Here is a 17,677-nt window from a genome sequence, read left to right on the forward strand (position 1 = left end):
GTCAAAAGCTTTACTGAAGTCAAGGACGGCAATGTCACATGTATCTTTATTGTTGTAGTTTGAGGCAAGATCATGGATAGTAGCTACCAGTTGGGTTTCACATGACCTACTTGATCTGTAGGCATGTTGGTAATCAGTGATGATTGAGTTTGTAGAAAGGTGTTTCATTAGTTGACTGTCCAGTATATGTTCCATCAGTTTACAACATACACTAGTTAAAGATATAGGACGGTAGTTAACTGGTTCGTTCTTGTCACCCTTCTTGTAGATAGCAGCAATATTGGCTTTACGCCAGTCTTCGGGTAGTTGTCCTTGATCATAGGATTGTTTGAATATAAACTGGAGGACTGGGGCTACTTGTTCGGCTGTAAGTTTCAAAATACGATTTGGGATATTATCCGGGCCTGCTGCTTTTGAAACATCCAATTTATTCATCAACTTGATAATACCACTGACGGTAATATCAACTTCAGGCATCTCTGGTACATTACTTGGTGAAAGATTGGGTACTTCTTTACTGTCCTTAGTGAAGACACTTTGGAATTGTTCGGCCAGTATGTCTGCTTTCCCTTGATCATCAGTGACAGTGCGGTTTCCAGATCTAAGACTTCGGATTCCTATGTTATCCTTCCGTCTAGTTTTAATATACTTCCAAAACTGCTTACTACCTGCCTCAGAGAGCTTGGATATGTATGCCCGTTGTGCGTTTCTGAGTTTCTTATTGACTATCCTCTTCATCTGCTTGTATTTGTCCCATCTATCTTGCCCTCCAAAATTTTTTGCCTTTAAATAACATTTCTCCTTTTTACGACACAGTCTCTTAAGCTTAAATGTAAGCCAAGGAACATGTGGTTTACCGGACGTGACTTTTGAAGGTACATGCTGGTTGATCAGGTCATGCATCTTATCTCTGAAGTTACACCAATTTTCTTCAACTGTTTTACTGATGGGGTTTGAACTCAGAAAATTTTCACAAAATATTTGTGCATCTGCTTTAAGCTTGTCTTCATCCATCTTATTCCACTGATGAATCTGTCTTGGGGGTCTGGCGGGTAAGGGTGCTCTAGTATTGATTTCCACCATAACAATGCTGTGGTCAGAGAAACCTGGGTGGGGATGGATGCTCTTCACTAAAGATGGGTGGGTAGTGAAGAACAGATCTAGTATGTTTTCAGTTCCACTTGAGTCACGACGGGTTGGGAAATTAACGAGTTGTTGTAGGCTGTGCTCGTCAGCAATTCCTAAAATTTCCCGTTGGGTTGGAGTGGTGGTTGTAGATGAAGGCCATGACATATTTGGGATGTTGAAGTCCCCTCCCAATAAAATATAGGGCGTTTTAATTTCCTGTTGAATTTTATTCAAACTTTCACTAAGGTTATCCAAATCTTTCCTATCAGTCGGTGGTCTGTAATAGGAGCCAATATATATAAAGCTCCCGTCATTCATGAGGAGTTGGCACCATGTTAATTCACTGTCTAAGATCCGGTCTCTCAACTATCGGTATTGTTTGGTCGACGGCGATGAAAACTCCTCCTCCCTTACTATTCTTACGGTCATTTCGAATAACCTGGAAATTGGTAGGGAAAACCTCCGTTGACGTTATGCTCCCGTCAAGCCAGGATTCAGAGCCAAGTATTATATCAGGATTTGTTACAGAGCAGAATGCATGAAATTCTGATACTTTGTTTTTAATGCTCTGAAAATTAACTACAGCTATCTTAACACAGTTCTTCTTTAATTTCTTGGGTGGGTTACAATGCACTGATCTGTTGACTGGATTACAAACAGTTGTGTTGCATTTCCTGGTAATGATACTCTCTCGTTTCTTCTCCACTTTCCTTTGTTTAACAGTACGTTTAGGGCTTGAAGAAAAAAGTGGTTCAGAATCCAGGGGTTCAGTACTATTGTCATTATTCAAGTCTGGATCTAACACACTAAACTGATTAATACTTCGATGTGAGTCACTGTCATCAGAATTCGATGCTACAATATTCATAAGTTCACATGCTGGGCAGTACCAGATGGCACTGGAATTTCTCATATGGTATTCATACAGCTCATCTGTCACACCTGTACAGCTATTGTGTGACCATTTGTTGCAGTTTGTACAAAGCATTCCCTTATCCCTATTCTTCACTGCATAGTTGCATAGTGTGCATGGGTACTTAGGCTTTCTTCCTCTTTTCTTACTCATACTCATACGCTTCGGCCCTATAATGGGGCCAGGGTTCAGTTCTATATCTCCAGCAAGTATGCTAGTGATCTGCACAATGGCGTATAAACCTCTCGGTAATTTAGGAATAACAACTGTAGTTTGCAGACCTCTCGCTCGTTCTGTGTGGGCTGCACAATGGTACGATATATAATACTGTAGATATAAACGGGTCTGAATAGGTATGTCGGCTTGGACAATGTATTTAGTTGCTGTGTCCGACTGAAGATCAGTATGAAATGGAAAGTTCCTACCGTGAAAGCTGGCTGTCTCATTCACCCGTAAATCTCCACTGACGATGCGTGTTGCAATAAAGAGTAATCCAAGTAGTGCATGGAAACCTGGACTTCTGAACTTTAATTTCGCCATTATACAGTGGTAGGCTTGTCGTGTATTGTGGATGTTGAAATTCCCGCGGTGCTCGATGTACGATACACGTTGTAGGCAATAGTGGTGACACAGCACGAGGTAAAAAACGGAGGGTGGTTTTCAGATGTTAAAATTCTCCTTCCAGTGAAAAAATATGACATCAAAACGGTGCAATTTTCGACGACAAACATTTAATAGGCAAGATTTCCATAAAAAGCAAACAAGATGTGCGAGTAAAAAGATGATATTTTAGGATAAAAATGAGCCGCCGCAGCGATCCTAAAAGTACGTCCACTCTCGTCAGAGCGCCCTCTTCCTCTTCCCTCGCCCTCTTCCCTTGACATCTGTAGTGGAAAGAAAAAGCAAATGTATTTCTGCATGCATGAAGTTTCATTTCAAGTATGGTACATAATCTATTTGTTTGAAAATGCACAGAGTGCAGGCAAGACATACATGCTTGAGACCTGGTCTCTCATAACACAGCTACCAGAGTGATATTTCATTTCATAAATTGGATATAGAAAATAGTAAAGCCCTCTCTCGTTACCTTTCTCAGAATTACCGGACGAGAAACACATATTACTTTCATTTTGACAATCCTCGAAAAAATAGTGAGATATCAAATAGTAAGGACCTCCCTCATCGCCTTGCTCAAAAAACCCGGACGAGAAACTACCGATACTATCTTTTTTTACTTGGCCTTAGTTATAATATGTACATGCAATAATGGAAAATTGGTGATGTTAGTGATCTTTGGATGAGTTTATTCCGTCTCGCAGTTTCACACATAATTGATATTTGTTGCACATTTCAACTGCTACTGTATGTATCTATTCTGTGTAAGTGACTTTATGGTTATTGTTTGTTACTTTTATGTTTCATGATCTTGATAATTTTGAGAATCATTTGTAAATATCGTGATTTCCTTTAAAGTAATAAAAACAAAATTACAAAAAAAAAGTCATTCCATTGTCAGGAGAGGAGAGAATATTACATATAAAATCATTTGATAAACAACAAGAATGTAGTATTGTATGTTGACAGCATACTTTCTCAGTTTATATCTACCGTATATGATGATTCATATTTGACACAAGAGTAGGGCAGCTCATACTCTCCATGATCCAACATTCGAAATTTCTCAAGGTCGCCAATTGAGGGTGCTATTTACCAAAATATGTGGCCTACACAAGAAACAATGTTAAAATCTTGGTTTTCTGTATATTTGTTTATCCCCAGTATATGTGTTTTTATTCTATATCAATCAGTTCCATATTTGCCTCAAAGTAAAATTGAGTCAACCTTCACTATTACGGTTGAAATTTCTCAAGGTCATTACATTGGGGGTGCTATTCATTACAATATAATAAAAAAAAATGAGACCTATGATGTGTTGTTTGGGATAGGTACATATAAATTGGTATTGATCACATTTTTTATATTTCCATAATATTGGAATTTGTTTATTTGTTTGTCTGTTTGTTTGTTTGTTTGCTCATTTCCATCTGAGAAGATGGGTGGATAGCCCATATTAATCAGCTACGTTTAGCTGGTCTTCCATGGGGTCCAGTTGGAGTTTGCAGATTGTTCTTATGATAAACAAATGATTCTACTGGCAAAATTGAGTGAAAATGACACAAGGTAAAAGGATTTTCTTTGGAAAATGATGTATTTTCAGTTATTTCTATCATACATGGATATACTGTTTGATGCCTATGATGTCATATTGAACAAATACAGGAAATGATAAGAAGACCATTTCGGGGTTGTTAATGACCATGATTTCTTCACATTTCACAATAAAATTTTAGGAAAAATCATCAAAATTGGGTAACATTGGGTTAAAGGGCAAAGGAGTAGCAAACGAAAATGCGGTAGGGGGCACAATAATTTCCCTCCCCATTGGGCTTTCTTGCAATTTTTCATGGAGTTGTCTTTGAATTACCATAGATTGGGTGGAATTCAATTTGTATGCAACTGTTAAGTGTATGTTGTGGGCATATCATCTTGTTTGCCCTATCTCATAGATGGTAGACTTTTTTCTCATAATTATCTAATGATTTGCCTTAAATGTTACAGGATATTGGAGTGTGCTATGACGATAGTGGCTTTTCTTGTATTCATGGGAACCCACTTTCTGTGAGTATACATTGCACATATTATGACTTTCATGTGATCATAGAAGTTTACATCATTGAACTGTTACAACAAGTTATTAATTCTCAATGGAAAGACCAGGAAGCTAACCCTTGAAAAACAGTTTGAGAAACTAGTGAGACTTGCATTGAGGAGGTGATTACACACATGCAAACCATGCAAATTTTGACATTGCATCGTTGTCTAAACTGTCATTATTTAGATGTAATTCCACATAACATTCCAACTAGCTCAAAAAGATAAGAGTGTAATATCAAGCAGAGGTAGATATTTCAACAAATTAGAATACAATATATTAAGGGAGTTATGGTGTGTAAAATTTCAACATGTTTTCATGAAACAGTGAATGAATATTTGTAAGCAGTTTCTTGTAATTGGTATTAACTTTCAGGTTGGCGAGATCTCAAAGTAATATCATTATATGGCAACCCAACAGGTCAGCATCCACTAGATATTACTGGAGTGCTTTCTGCATGAATTTATTTGTCAAGTTCAGTTTTTTTTTTCATTTGTAATTTTAAGAGAAGATGAGAAATAAAAGAATTTTCAGTTCTCACAAGCAGTCTATAGAAAGAAATGATATGTATTCTCAACAACTTGTAACAGGTGTCCTTATTGTTGATGTTGTTTCAAAATCAAAATCTCTCTTCTTTGTTTAAGTGGGCACTGCATGGGGCAGTTATCGGTCTTCAAGGATTTCTAGGCAGCCAGAGTTTTTGTTTCAGCCTCACAGGAAATGCTAATCTTTCAATTTTCAAAGTATCAAGTCAATAAATCAAGTTCATCAAGTTGACTGTAAATGAGTTTAAAGATATTGTTATTTTTGAATATTATTAATTTACAAGCACTCTCACTCATTGTTACTTCCTCGTTTGTCTGTACAGTTTTGCCCAAAGATAGATCTGTAAAGATATCTGCCTGTAGAATTCTTTGCTGTAGAAACCAAAAGTATAATTCCTTTCAAGGTTTCATACAAGGTAATTTCTTTCCCCCAGGAGGACTGTTACAACTACATTCGGTATGTTTCATCGTTGGGACAACAGTGTGACAGCAGTAGCTGTCCAAAGCTATACTTCTGCGGCACGAACGCGCTGAATCCTGCTTGTTTCTTATGTAACTTTACAGTCGAAAGTGGCGTAAGTGGATTTATGTTTTGATACCTTCATCAAACTCACGTGTGATTTCATGCACTTACCTGATATCCTTCCTTCTTGCCTGTCTTCTTTTTATTTTTTAACCCATCAAGTCCTGATGAAATTTAGCTGCAAAAAAAATATCATCAGGTCTTCGTCAAATTGGCAACTCTGAATTTATGGTGTATCCTACAAATGTTTATTTGAGGATGATGAGAAAGAATTGGTTAAATTTGTGAAATATATACAAAATCAGATTAAAAAAAAAAAAAAATTGCCAATTCAATAGGAATTGAGACCTCTTAAAATGCATTGGCCATATATGAGAATCAATTGTAACTTGAAGCAGGAAATAAGGGGCTCTTTAGTTAAACTCTGCAACTGAATCTAATGATAATGTATGAACAGTAATTGGCTCAAACAAGAGACCTTTTTACCTTGAGCACCTGAGCCAAAGGCTCAAGTGAGGGAATGTAATTATTCGTTGTGTGCCATATGCCGTGTTTTGTGCATCATTATGTGCACTATCCATCATGCATCATGCGTCATGCAGTAATTTGTTACATTTTGAGCTTTTTGAAAACCCCATGATGGAATTTCACTGAACTTGGTAGGTAGTGTCCCTAGAAGGATTGGGGGGGGGGGGGGCAGACTGAATTTTACGATTTACTTACTGTAAAACGAGAAATTTTCGCGTGCATTTTAATTTCGCGAATTTCGCGAGCGCCAAAATTCGCGAAATTAAAATGCACGCGAAAGCTTTTGTCTACACTACATGCATTGAATGCCAGTAGCAATTCGCGAAAATTTCATGCCACGAAAAAGGCTTTCGGCTCCAATTCTCGAAAATTTCATGCCGCGAATATTTCATGTTTTACAGTATTTCGATCATCTTGAAAATATATGGTCAAATTTTTCACTAAACTTGGCGGGGGGGGGGGGTGTTATTGCTAGGATGATGGAATATATATTTGTGCAAATGGACACCATGCACCAGGTGTGTGTGTGTGTGTGTGTGTGTGTTGGGAGGGGGGTGGGCAGGGGCTAATATGGACCCCAGAACCCTCAAATTAGAGAATCTTTATACCATAGGTACATATTTTCCTCTATAAAACCAAAAATATGATGTACAATAATGTTTGTTGTTTTAAGTTTACAATCTGTGGCAGATTAATGTCTGGCCCCCTTTGGGCTATAGGACTGAATTAAGGGCCATTTTTCACATTTTGATCTTCTTTTAGAAAATACATGGTCAAATTTCGTACAAACTTGGCAGATATTATTGCCAGTGTGGTGGGTAAAGAAATTGAGACCATGCCCCCTTGAAGTGTCCCAAAAAGCTCCCCACATTTGCTGTGTTCTAGGTAATAGTCTGCAAGAATGCGTTGAGGATGAACTTGATTGAGATAGTCGGGTGAGCACTAGACCCAGTGGGTCTTTTGTTTTTAATCACTAGTTATAAATGCACACCCTTGCTAACATCAAACTCTTTCAGTTCGTTGCAATATTACGCTGTCTTGTTTCAAGTACTGATTGCTGTGAAACACAATAAGTTGGAACATTCAAAATTATTGTATGAGTTTTGTAGACCACAGAAATGGAATCATAAGTGATTTTTTCCATGTTATGTCTTTTTCCTGTGAATTTGTAGTGTTGGACCATCAAACTAAGTTGATGCTTGGTCAATGTAAACTATGAAGTTATGCAGGTGAAAATGAATGCACACTCAAAGTATGACTAGCTGCCTATAAATTGTAAACAAGCTCTAATGATGTAGCAATTAACCTACTGTAGTATAGTAAAGTTCCATAAGCTTCTGCATTGCATAATTTATCATTGTAGGAATTTATGCTGACCTGTACGTATCATGAGATATTAGGATGAATTACTCTATAATTTTTGAATAGTCACTATAGTATTCTTATATCGTAACTTGTTGGAGAGAACTGAAGGCAGCCCATTTCAGTGAGTGTTAATTCTAGCATAAAACACGCTTATTTATAAGTTCACGCAGGTCTTTAAAACATCTGTCAAATCTTTTCTTGCAGTTGTTAAATTGCACGTTTGTGGACAATGAAGACGATGTCTCCGATCAGAGTTGCGAAACTGAAAACCCCGATGGCGGTTACACATTTCCACGGACTAGGGACGAGAATGCTACTGTGCTGTACATAAGTAAGCCAAATATTTACAAAGTATCGTGCATTTACATCAACGATGTGATAATCGGTGAGCTGGGAATGCATACGGCAGCATTCTGAATAGAAGGAAGCGGACAGAAATGAAAATGGAAATAAATGCAGAGATGTTGGCAGCCTGCAATTTGTACAACAAGTCTTACAGGTATCAGCTTCAATATTAAAGAAAAGGATGACAGGTCTACAGCACGTGCTGTCACATATGACATCATATGAAATGCTTGTAGGTCCTTATTTTCTCATCGCTAGTCACTTATGGAGATGCCATCAAGCTCTAGAGCATTGATGTACACTTGTGTAGGTCCACATCAGCCTACAATGCTGAGGCCTTGCATAGCAAGGGGAAGCACCCACTTTGTGTATGAATACTTCCATATTGTAAGTGAAAAAAAAAATAGCAAGTAATGTCTGCAACATCATTCTGATACACTTATCTTGATTCTGAAGTATTACAGCAAATGCCAACATTCACAATGACCTTTTAAAAGACAAATATTTGTCTTCTGTTAATGCTGTTTACTCTCTTTAAAAAGAGTCGATGCTTATCAGTGAAAAAGTAATCTGATAATATACTACCAGAATTAAGAAATTTTTTGATGCATAATGTATGGGTTAGTTGCCTTTTTCTTTGGTTTGATGACATTTATTCTTGGATTCAAAGGAATTTACTTCCTTTTTCATTTGGAGATGAAACAATTGGAAAATGCCATAAAGTTCTTATCAAACTCACAGAATATCAGCAGAAGAGTATGCTAAATATCGGTAAATTACATTAGCAGCCATTCTATTTCTAAATTGTTTTTTAAGTTGATGTAAAGTTAAGTAAACAAAAGCCAAATTATCAAGATAAAGTAGTCTTTGAATACAAGTTTATTCATTTGAGTAATTGTAATGAAAATGAATTTTCTGTCATATCGTCCAGAATGAAATCATGTCTGTGTAATGCAGCATTACAAAAGTTATTAAAAGAAATTGCATTATATATAAATGTACCTGGGTAGGACTGTGTACAGGATAATTAGTCAGCTCAACCAGGTATTGTTGATATTGTTCTAAGTAGCAGTAATTCCATATACATTCTTGATATTCCTATTTTCTTTAAGTTATTCCTGCTTGGCTTTGTGTAAGAATTTCTTTCTTATGCTTGCAAGAAAGTAGGGGAAAACTAACTTCATGTATTTTTTTTTCTCTCTCTTTAAAGTTCGGGTGCCAAAGTCAGATTTTAGGCCTAAACTTGTTTTACCATCCATGCGATGTTTTTTGATGGTTTTACCATATGTGACCTGCTACAACAAAAGGATCCGGAAGTTGCTGACAGCTGAACTGAGAAAATAGAGTTTGAAGTCATATCATCAAAATCGGTCAAAACTATCAAATTTCTGTGGTTATCATAATGTTTTAGTCTAATGTTTCGTCTATCATCTGCCGAAATCTCAAAGCTAGATGATCAAAGGAAAGGCAGGAAATTGGCATTTTCCTGGGCCATGATTTTCCGACTTTCAACCGAACAGAAACATGTCCGAAGATCTGGATTTAGCGCTGCAGATAGACTCCACCCCTAGCAACGAGGAAGTGATCTTATTGGTCAGTGCGTGGCATCCTGGTTACTGATTGGTCGTGCGTAGACTGCTGGTGCTAAGCTTAAATGAACATCGCTGAGGTCGCTATGAGCATACCTTCTATTGTCAAGCGGTGAAAACTGGCTAACCTCCCTTTGGTCACAATTGCGTCAGAAAGAAATCTTTGAAGACGGTTTTCTCTAAGGGCTAATTTCCTGGACCACTCAACATGGTCTCACAAAATCATCAATATCTCCACAACTGAGTACTTTTATGAGTCATATTATATGAAATTAAAGCAGAGGAGTAAGGGAATAATATGTCATTTTCAGAAAATTGACCTCTCTCGACATTCGGATCCTTTTGTTGTAGCGGGTCACATATTTCAAGGGTGTTGGATTCGTGCTGAATTGGGCTGATGGGTGGTGGTTGGTCGGATTGAACTACTCCATCATTTTTTGAGCAGTTAATTTCAAGTTTGGTATAGTGACCGCTATCATACGTGTAGGTAGATGTGCAAGACACCTTTTTCGTAAATTTTGAGTCATGCATTGCCATTGTAACAGCAGGTTCTCACAAACACCATACAAATGTTGTGGCTCGAACTACTGTAGGTTTGAAAGCAATTCAGTTGAATGTGGCACATGTATCACTGTAATGTGTAGTTGTGCATGACATCTCTTTTCTTGAGTGTTAAGAAATCTGTTCCCATGGCATCAGCAGTTTTCACATAAAATTTTGTTGATTGAGCTGCTCTCTCATTTTTTGAGCATTTGAGTTGGAATTTTTGACATATGATCAGTATATTGTTGTGCACACACTTTATTGTGAGTGTCAATATATTTGTTACCATGATAACAGGATTATTTTACAAATCATACAAAAATATGTGAATTAATGTAACTCCCTCAGTTTTTAGGCATTTGACTTGAATTTTGGCACCTGTGACAGCTGTGGTCATTGCAAACATTGCCTTTTATCAGTATTGAACAATGTGCTGCCGTGATAATATTTTTCAATGAAATCATACAAAAATATTGCGGGTTTAGCTAACTCCCTCAGCTTGTGAACATTTGACTTGAAATTTGGGAGGTGTGATCAATTAGAATTTCATATGTGGAAAACACATCTTTTGTCAAGCAATGCCCATGGTAATTACGCTTTTTTCAATAAAAAGTATACAGCATTGTGGATTTAGCTAATTCCCTCAGTTTTTTAAAACATTTGTCATGAAATTTGACATTTGTGACCAATATATGTTTTAATAACAAGTTTTAGACAAGAAAACACATCCCTCGTGAACAATGTGCTGCCATGGTGACAACATTGTTTTTACTGAAAACAAAAACAAAAACAAAAAATGATTTGGGTTAAGCTACAGTTTGTAACTCTCTCTGTTGAAGGTGGGGTATCATTTGGTGTTCCCAGTTTGTTCTTTTCCTGTATCCTTGATATTAGTACAGTGATTAAGAGTAGGGAAGAGGATTTCACATCGATTCTGATTTCACTCTCATCACTTTTTTTATTTTTATTTTTTGCCTTTCAGGAAGGATGATTTTGTCTCTACAGAGAAATAGCAAAGTGATGAAAGCACTTTTACTTTTCTTACATTTTTACAGATGACACACTCCAGTTTTATTTCGGAGCACGTGAGAGTAGGACTAATGGCAAATCACTGATTGGCCACAGGATTGTTGACCCATCTGATGGGAGCATCAACCCAAGTGAAGTCCGCACCAGATCTGATTCCGACAAGGCTGTCAGTGGTAAGAAAGAGAACACTTCAGTTCCTATGTCTCTCTGCAAGTATGGATGTTGTAAGACTGTTATTTTGTCATCATTTTCTTTGCTGTATATCTTGTCTGTCTACACTCCTTTTGTTGTCTGTGATTACAGTGTAGTTTTCTTTTCAGCACTGCCTTGCAAAAATGATTTTCAGTTGTCAGCTCCATCACCATAGCTCTAGATATCTTTCCTCTTGTCCAATTTTGTCCATTTTACTAGCTTTTCAGTTCAGGTGTGTTCATTCATTACATCTCACAACCGATTCATTAGTTGAGCCCAGCAGCTCCCATTCTTATGTTGTCATCCCTACCTTCTTGTATATATTATGTCATGCCCTCATATACAATGTTTAGTTCAATCTAAGGGTTAGCACCACTAGACGTGTATGTTGTTTGTGATCGTGATGTAAGAATGTACACTTGTGACACAAAATGTCAGCTAGTTATTAGACTGTTTTGGATAGATGGACATCCTGCTAAAAGGGGGCCACTAGCTTTGAGTGACAAGCAAGATGTGTGTTAATTGTTAAATGCTAATAAAACTTTACTTGAATTTGCTTGCTCGTAAGAGAAAAGAGAGTTTGTAGAACTGGTATTTCTTGTGGAGCAAGGTTGAGGAGAGGCTAGCAACCAGTTATGTTATCCTTAGTACAAATTAGTAGTCACCATTGCACTGAGGATGCCATCTGTTAAAGGGGAATACTGAAGAAATAATATTATATATGAAGTCAAAGAGTGGGACACATAGAACAATTTGTCGTTTACATCGGATGTTGGCATCTCTGCCTTTTCCCCAGGTTATAAAAAGGCATCCTTAAATGGACACGTCATGGAGGAATTACATACAAAATGTGAACATTCTGTTATAATAGCCCCTGTCCATATTTCACCTCTGTTTACATACTAACAGATAATCAGGTGTTTTAAAGAATATTTTAGACAACAGCCCACACTTTGCTACTGATAGTGAGAACTTGCATTGGATGCAGATCAGTTCAACTGCAGTCCATAGGACCCTGCAACACTCTTTGTGATACTAGTGATACACCGATACTATGTGGGTTTGTCACTGCAGATTAACCTTATTCTAACTGGGCTATTTGAGACCAAGCTTTAGTTGGGTCTTCAGGGCCCCATTTCAAAAAAAGTTGATATGATAGAAACTCCTGCTGGAATAACAATTGTCATGGTAACAATAAGAATCCAGCTTCCTGATTGGCTGTTGCTATGGGAAGTTGCCATTCCAGCAAGAGTTGCTATCCTAGCATCTTTTATGAAATGTGGCCCAGATCTAGGCCACCGATGGCGCTATCGCTGCAAAATTTTGCCCAAACAGAAAGGCGAATGTCAACTACAAGATTGTTTAATCATACAAGAGAAAAATGTTCTATTTTTAGTAAAGTGATTATAATGCAAATTTATTCATGAAATCATATTTTTGTCTGTAGTGTAACTGTATTAAAAAGACTGAAGGATTGCTAAATTTTTGTGTCAGAATTCCTCCAGACATGTCAAACAATTTTATTGCAAAAAAAAAAAAAAATGGCACAATCAAATTTAATTTCTTTTGTTTATTATTGTTTTGTGAATTTCTTATGTATTTTATTGTCTTTTGGACCTTTTGTTTACTATTTTCTTAGGGGGGGGGCCAATATTTGTTGCAGGCACTTTTTTGAGCTTATCTACATTAGAATTGATTAATTCCAATGATTAAAAATTGAAATAATCTAATTCATACCAATTTAACAAGATTTGCACATAACATCACAAATTTCAGCTGTTTTGGGGTTGACATGCCTATGCAAAATATTATATATTTTCAAAACAGTGTACCCGAATGTCGCAAATTTGGTCTCAAATATGCGGGAGACTTGGAGGTAAAAGTCATGAATTGGTGCGTCAAATTCCAAAATCTTTGCGCGTTGCGGAATCGTGGCGCAATATGTCAAAGGGGGTCAATTTGACATCCCCCCCCCCCCCCCATACAGTTATGGTAGGGTCAAAGCAGCAAGGGTCCTCAAATGGGACTTTAAGGATAGTGTTCACCCTGCAGCATTTCTGGTAGCATCCCTGAGCTGTTGTGTGTGATCACAGTGTGGTTGGTAATCCACATGTCTTTATAATTGTGTCTTCTCACTTTCGAATTGTGCTCTGTACAGATGCCAACTTTGTTGGGACGCCGTTTGCCCGCGGAGACTATGTGTACTTCCTGTACCGAGAAACTTCAGAGGAGTATGCGAGTCTGTCCACTGGCCAGGACAATAGAGTTGGAATCGTGTACAGTCGTATTGCCCGGGTCTGTGAGGTATGGTGGAATTATGGTGTGTTTGTACATTTGGTGAAAATGTGCTTTAAGTTTTTACAGTCTGATCCACCATGCTGTCCTCTGTTGAGCCTATATTCTCGTATTAATTTTTGGCATCCAAATTTCTTGATCAAACCATGTGCAGACAAGTGTAGGACAGTGCAGATTCATTTAAAGTTGGTTAGCAAAAACCATGTAATTTCCCTCTTGAAACTGACACTTATACACAGGGTGACACTGGATACACAGCAGGGTCAGATACAGTATGGTCCAGTTTCTTGAAGCAACGTCTTGTTTGCAAGAAGGCAGGGGAAGATGAATTCAGTGCGACCATCTATGATGAAATACGTAAGTTTCAAGAGTAACACTAAGTATAGAGTGTATATATATGAACTAGTATGTTATCTTTGATCGTATTATATAATATGTAATTATGATGCCATTATATTATGATAATAGTCTTGTGCATTTCTGTAACACTTGAACAGCAGATATGCAGACTCTAGGGTTTTTTTTCTCCTTAATGCGTAATTGGCACCTGCTCATCATTATTAATTTCATATTTTTGAGACAAATGGTCCTAGACATACAATGTATGTATAAGTCAATTATTCACCTGTTTCCATGTATTTCCACAGTTCAAATATTTCTCAATAGCCCGGTTGGCTTTCTGTTATGTGTTTTTATTTGAAAAAGGCAGCAGATATCAGGTAATTGACCAAAGCAATCGTCCATATTGTTGTTGTTGTTGTTGCTGTTGTTGGTGGTGGTGTTGTTGCTGTTGCTGTTGTTGCTAATGTTCACATAATGATAGTATGCACACTTAAAAAGATCCAGTGCACTGGGATACACATGACTTGGAAGAAGCATCTACAGCAATCACACATACTGACACAAAATGCATGTGGGAAGTATGAATCCATTACCACCTGTTCATCCTATATCCTGATAATTGCAAAATGAAATGATACACCTGTTGACAGCAATAACAATACATTATGATAAGGGAATGCTCTTGAATCGCAAAACACATACTTAATGCCCTCTTGTTTGTATACGTGTATTTGTGGCATATATAAGAGTTGGTGTGTACTCTATGGGCCCTCTGTAATTTTAATAGCAGACTGAGATTGCAAGACAGTATGCTTATTGTACGTATGTGATGTAAATGTGATTGTTATCATACATGTAAGTAGAAATCTGTGCAATAAATTTGGAATGTATAAACATCTCCAGAGTTGGGGAATGTTCTGTAGTGATGGAGCCAGTGTATAGTATTACATGTATATAGTAGCAGCTGTGGCAATCAATGTTAATATTTTGTATCAGAGTGTAATTGGGAGAAATTTAGGCCTTGAAGCAAAGAAGGTTTAACCCGTTTAGGACAGACTGATTTTGCTACAACATGCATTTCCCATAGACACCTGCCCGAGTATACTCGGGACTCGTCCTCAATGGGTTAATAAGTAAATACACAATCAACACTGCTTTTGCCCACTGCTTATAACAGTGTCAAGTTTTTGCTTTAATAATAGAGTGAGGGTGTGTAGAAACTAGCACCTGATAGTCATTTTTTCATACCCTCATAATGAGACAACACAGCAAGGAGGAATTCCCTGTTGTTAAAAGCATGGGTTACCATGCCCATGTAGGCCTATCATTTTTGGCTGAAAAACAGTGATGTCAATATAGTGGGGGATATACTGTACTTCACTGTAAAGGTGAAACTTTCACACAATTGCTTTTTGGCATAGGCCGCATTATATGCCGGGCAATAGAAATGCATGCAAATGAAATAAAGTTTTAGAGTGAGAAAGGACCAAAATGTGTGAGTCTCACGCTCAATGCGTGAGAGTTGAATATGTATTTCACAAAGTCGTGACATCGTAGAGATCTTTTTGAACAGCTCACTGCTGCCTTGCCTAGTAAAATCATAAGTTTTGGTAGCATGTACATACTACCTTAAGGTCTCCATTACTACAGCAAATACTCATTGCTACACAGCTGGAGATTATGAAGAGCACTGCAAATAACAACCCTCCCCCCCCAAAAAAAAAAAAAAATGATGATAATAATAATGATAATAACAAATAATGAAAATCATGCGCTTTGATGTTTGCACTAGTTTGTGATTGTGCAAAATGTACAAGAATTTCCTCATTGAAAAACTTTTCACTCTTGAGGTATTAAAATGCATGCCTGTGTGTATAACATACATAGTGACATGAGTCCACGATGTAGATTTTAACATCCAATGTACGACAGATGTTAGCATCACGTCACATGCTCACATTGTCTGTTATCTGTAGGCCTACAAAATGTATATTTTATCAGTAGAAATGTACATTGTACTGTTTGACTTTGAATGCAAAGATAAGTGCTTAGCTTTCATTATTTATGTACAGCACAGGCTGCAAAACTTTAAATTCTTTGTTAGATGAGGGTGGGGCTAGGGGTCAAGGATCAATGTACAAAGTAATGTATCAGTTTGACCCCCCCCCCCCCCCCCCAAAAAAAAAAAAAAAAAAAAGGAAAAAAAAAAAGAACAGGAAGAAGAAGAAGAAGAAAATCATTATGTGAATTACACACCTCACTCAAATGAAACATTATGATACCCCTGTGCAAGAAAGTTATCTTGGTAGGATATGTGGATTGGGAGGATTAAACACCGGTAATGCTGATTGATTGGCTGCTGCTTCAAATATGTCTGTCCTGTCTGACAGAGAAGACAAGCTAGCAGATATTAAAGCCGATCCATTGGGGGGGGGGGGGGGGGGGAAGGAGCATGGTGAGGGTTAAGAGTGGAGATTTGTTAATTGTGGTTTAAAAAAAAAAAAGATGTGCTTATGATCACTGCACTCACTACCAGTACCTGTTTTAAAGTCATTAAAATTATGAACAAAATCTTGTCAATCACATACAAATGCCTTCATAACTGTGCTCCATCTAACATCCTGAAACTACTTTCACGTCACCAATCTGAAAGACAAGGAATGCGGTCAGGCCAAGACCCAACCCGGCTGTCTGTTCCTAGGACTCTCACTCGGACAGGAGACAGATCCTTCTCAGCAGCTGCCCCACGCCTGTGGAATCAGCTCCCTCAAAGTATCAGGGAATCACCATCTCTGTCAGTCTTCCAGAAATCGTTGAAGACTTTCCTTTCCAATAACTGATTGATTCATTATGTACTTTTTTTTCTTTGTTGCATTTTTTTTCCTCCTACCTCCCAAGTTTAAGATGGATATATTTCTGTGAAGCGCTGTGATACATGCTTACTCATTGTATTGTAAGGGCGCTATATAAATACCCATATTGTATTGTATGAAACTCCAATATGCATTGAGTGACAATCTGGTAAATAAAAAGAAGAACCTATGAAGAACACATTTATGCAAACACTAATTTTGATTTCTCTGTGTTTTGTTTTGTATAGAGGACTTTATCTATGATGGAAATGAGACCATCCATGCCATCTTCACAACCGCACGGTAAGAAAACGCAGTGATATTCATGAGCAGCCTGAGAAGCATTCAACACTAAAATTATTGCATTGTGACGTTAAAAGATTTGTAGGGACCTTTGTGGGTAACAAATGATAATTGTTTGTTCCATATATATTATGCAGAAATAAAGAGCTGACAGTGACAGATTTTTTTTTTTAAAATCTGTGTAATGCGAACACTAACAATGAGAAGTGAAAACTGCTGGAAAGATACAGCGACAATGAAAACTGCAGAAATGTATTGAGGGCTTGATAGATTAATTTTGAAGCATAGCCAAATGTCAAGTATTTTCTTTGTTTTTAATGATTTCTTCTCATTTTGTGGTCAATGAAATCACATTATATTTTACAACACCAAACTTTTATGGTTGCATTTATACCTCAGAATTCTTGTGTGTAGGACCAAAACTTCACTTGAAGGCTTTGTTTTAGTGTCAAAGAGATGATGTTGATTTGTG

General features: G+C 37.3%; 1 protein-coding gene across 1 annotated transcript in view; it reads left to right on the forward strand.

Moving 5' to 3' along the window:
• LOC139721662 (semaphorin-5B-like) overlaps positions 1 to 17,677 on the forward strand; it is a 54,914-nt gene that overhangs the window by 18,811 nt on the left and 18,426 nt on the right. Inside the window, exons 4-10 of the mRNA XM_071632989.1 lie at positions 4,661 to 4,720; positions 5,734 to 5,874; positions 7,920 to 8,046; positions 11,248 to 11,394; positions 13,572 to 13,717; positions 13,948 to 14,065; positions 17,151 to 17,205. Of these exons, the coding sequence (XP_071489090.1) occupies positions 4,661 to 4,720; positions 5,734 to 5,874; positions 7,920 to 8,046; positions 11,248 to 11,394; positions 13,572 to 13,717; positions 13,948 to 14,065; positions 17,151 to 17,205 (794 nt within the window). The remainder of the gene's footprint in view (positions 1 to 4,660; positions 4,721 to 5,733; positions 5,875 to 7,919; positions 8,047 to 11,247; positions 11,395 to 13,571; positions 13,718 to 13,947; positions 14,066 to 17,150; positions 17,206 to 17,677) is intronic.

This window comes from Diadema antillarum, unplaced genomic scaffold (assembly GCF_040938485.1).
Source record: "Diadema antillarum isolate AM-2024a unplaced genomic scaffold, OU_Dant_1.0 scf00000146, whole genome shotgun sequence".
NCBI lineage: Eukaryota > Metazoa > Echinodermata > Echinoidea > Diadematoida > Diadematidae > Diadema > Diadema antillarum.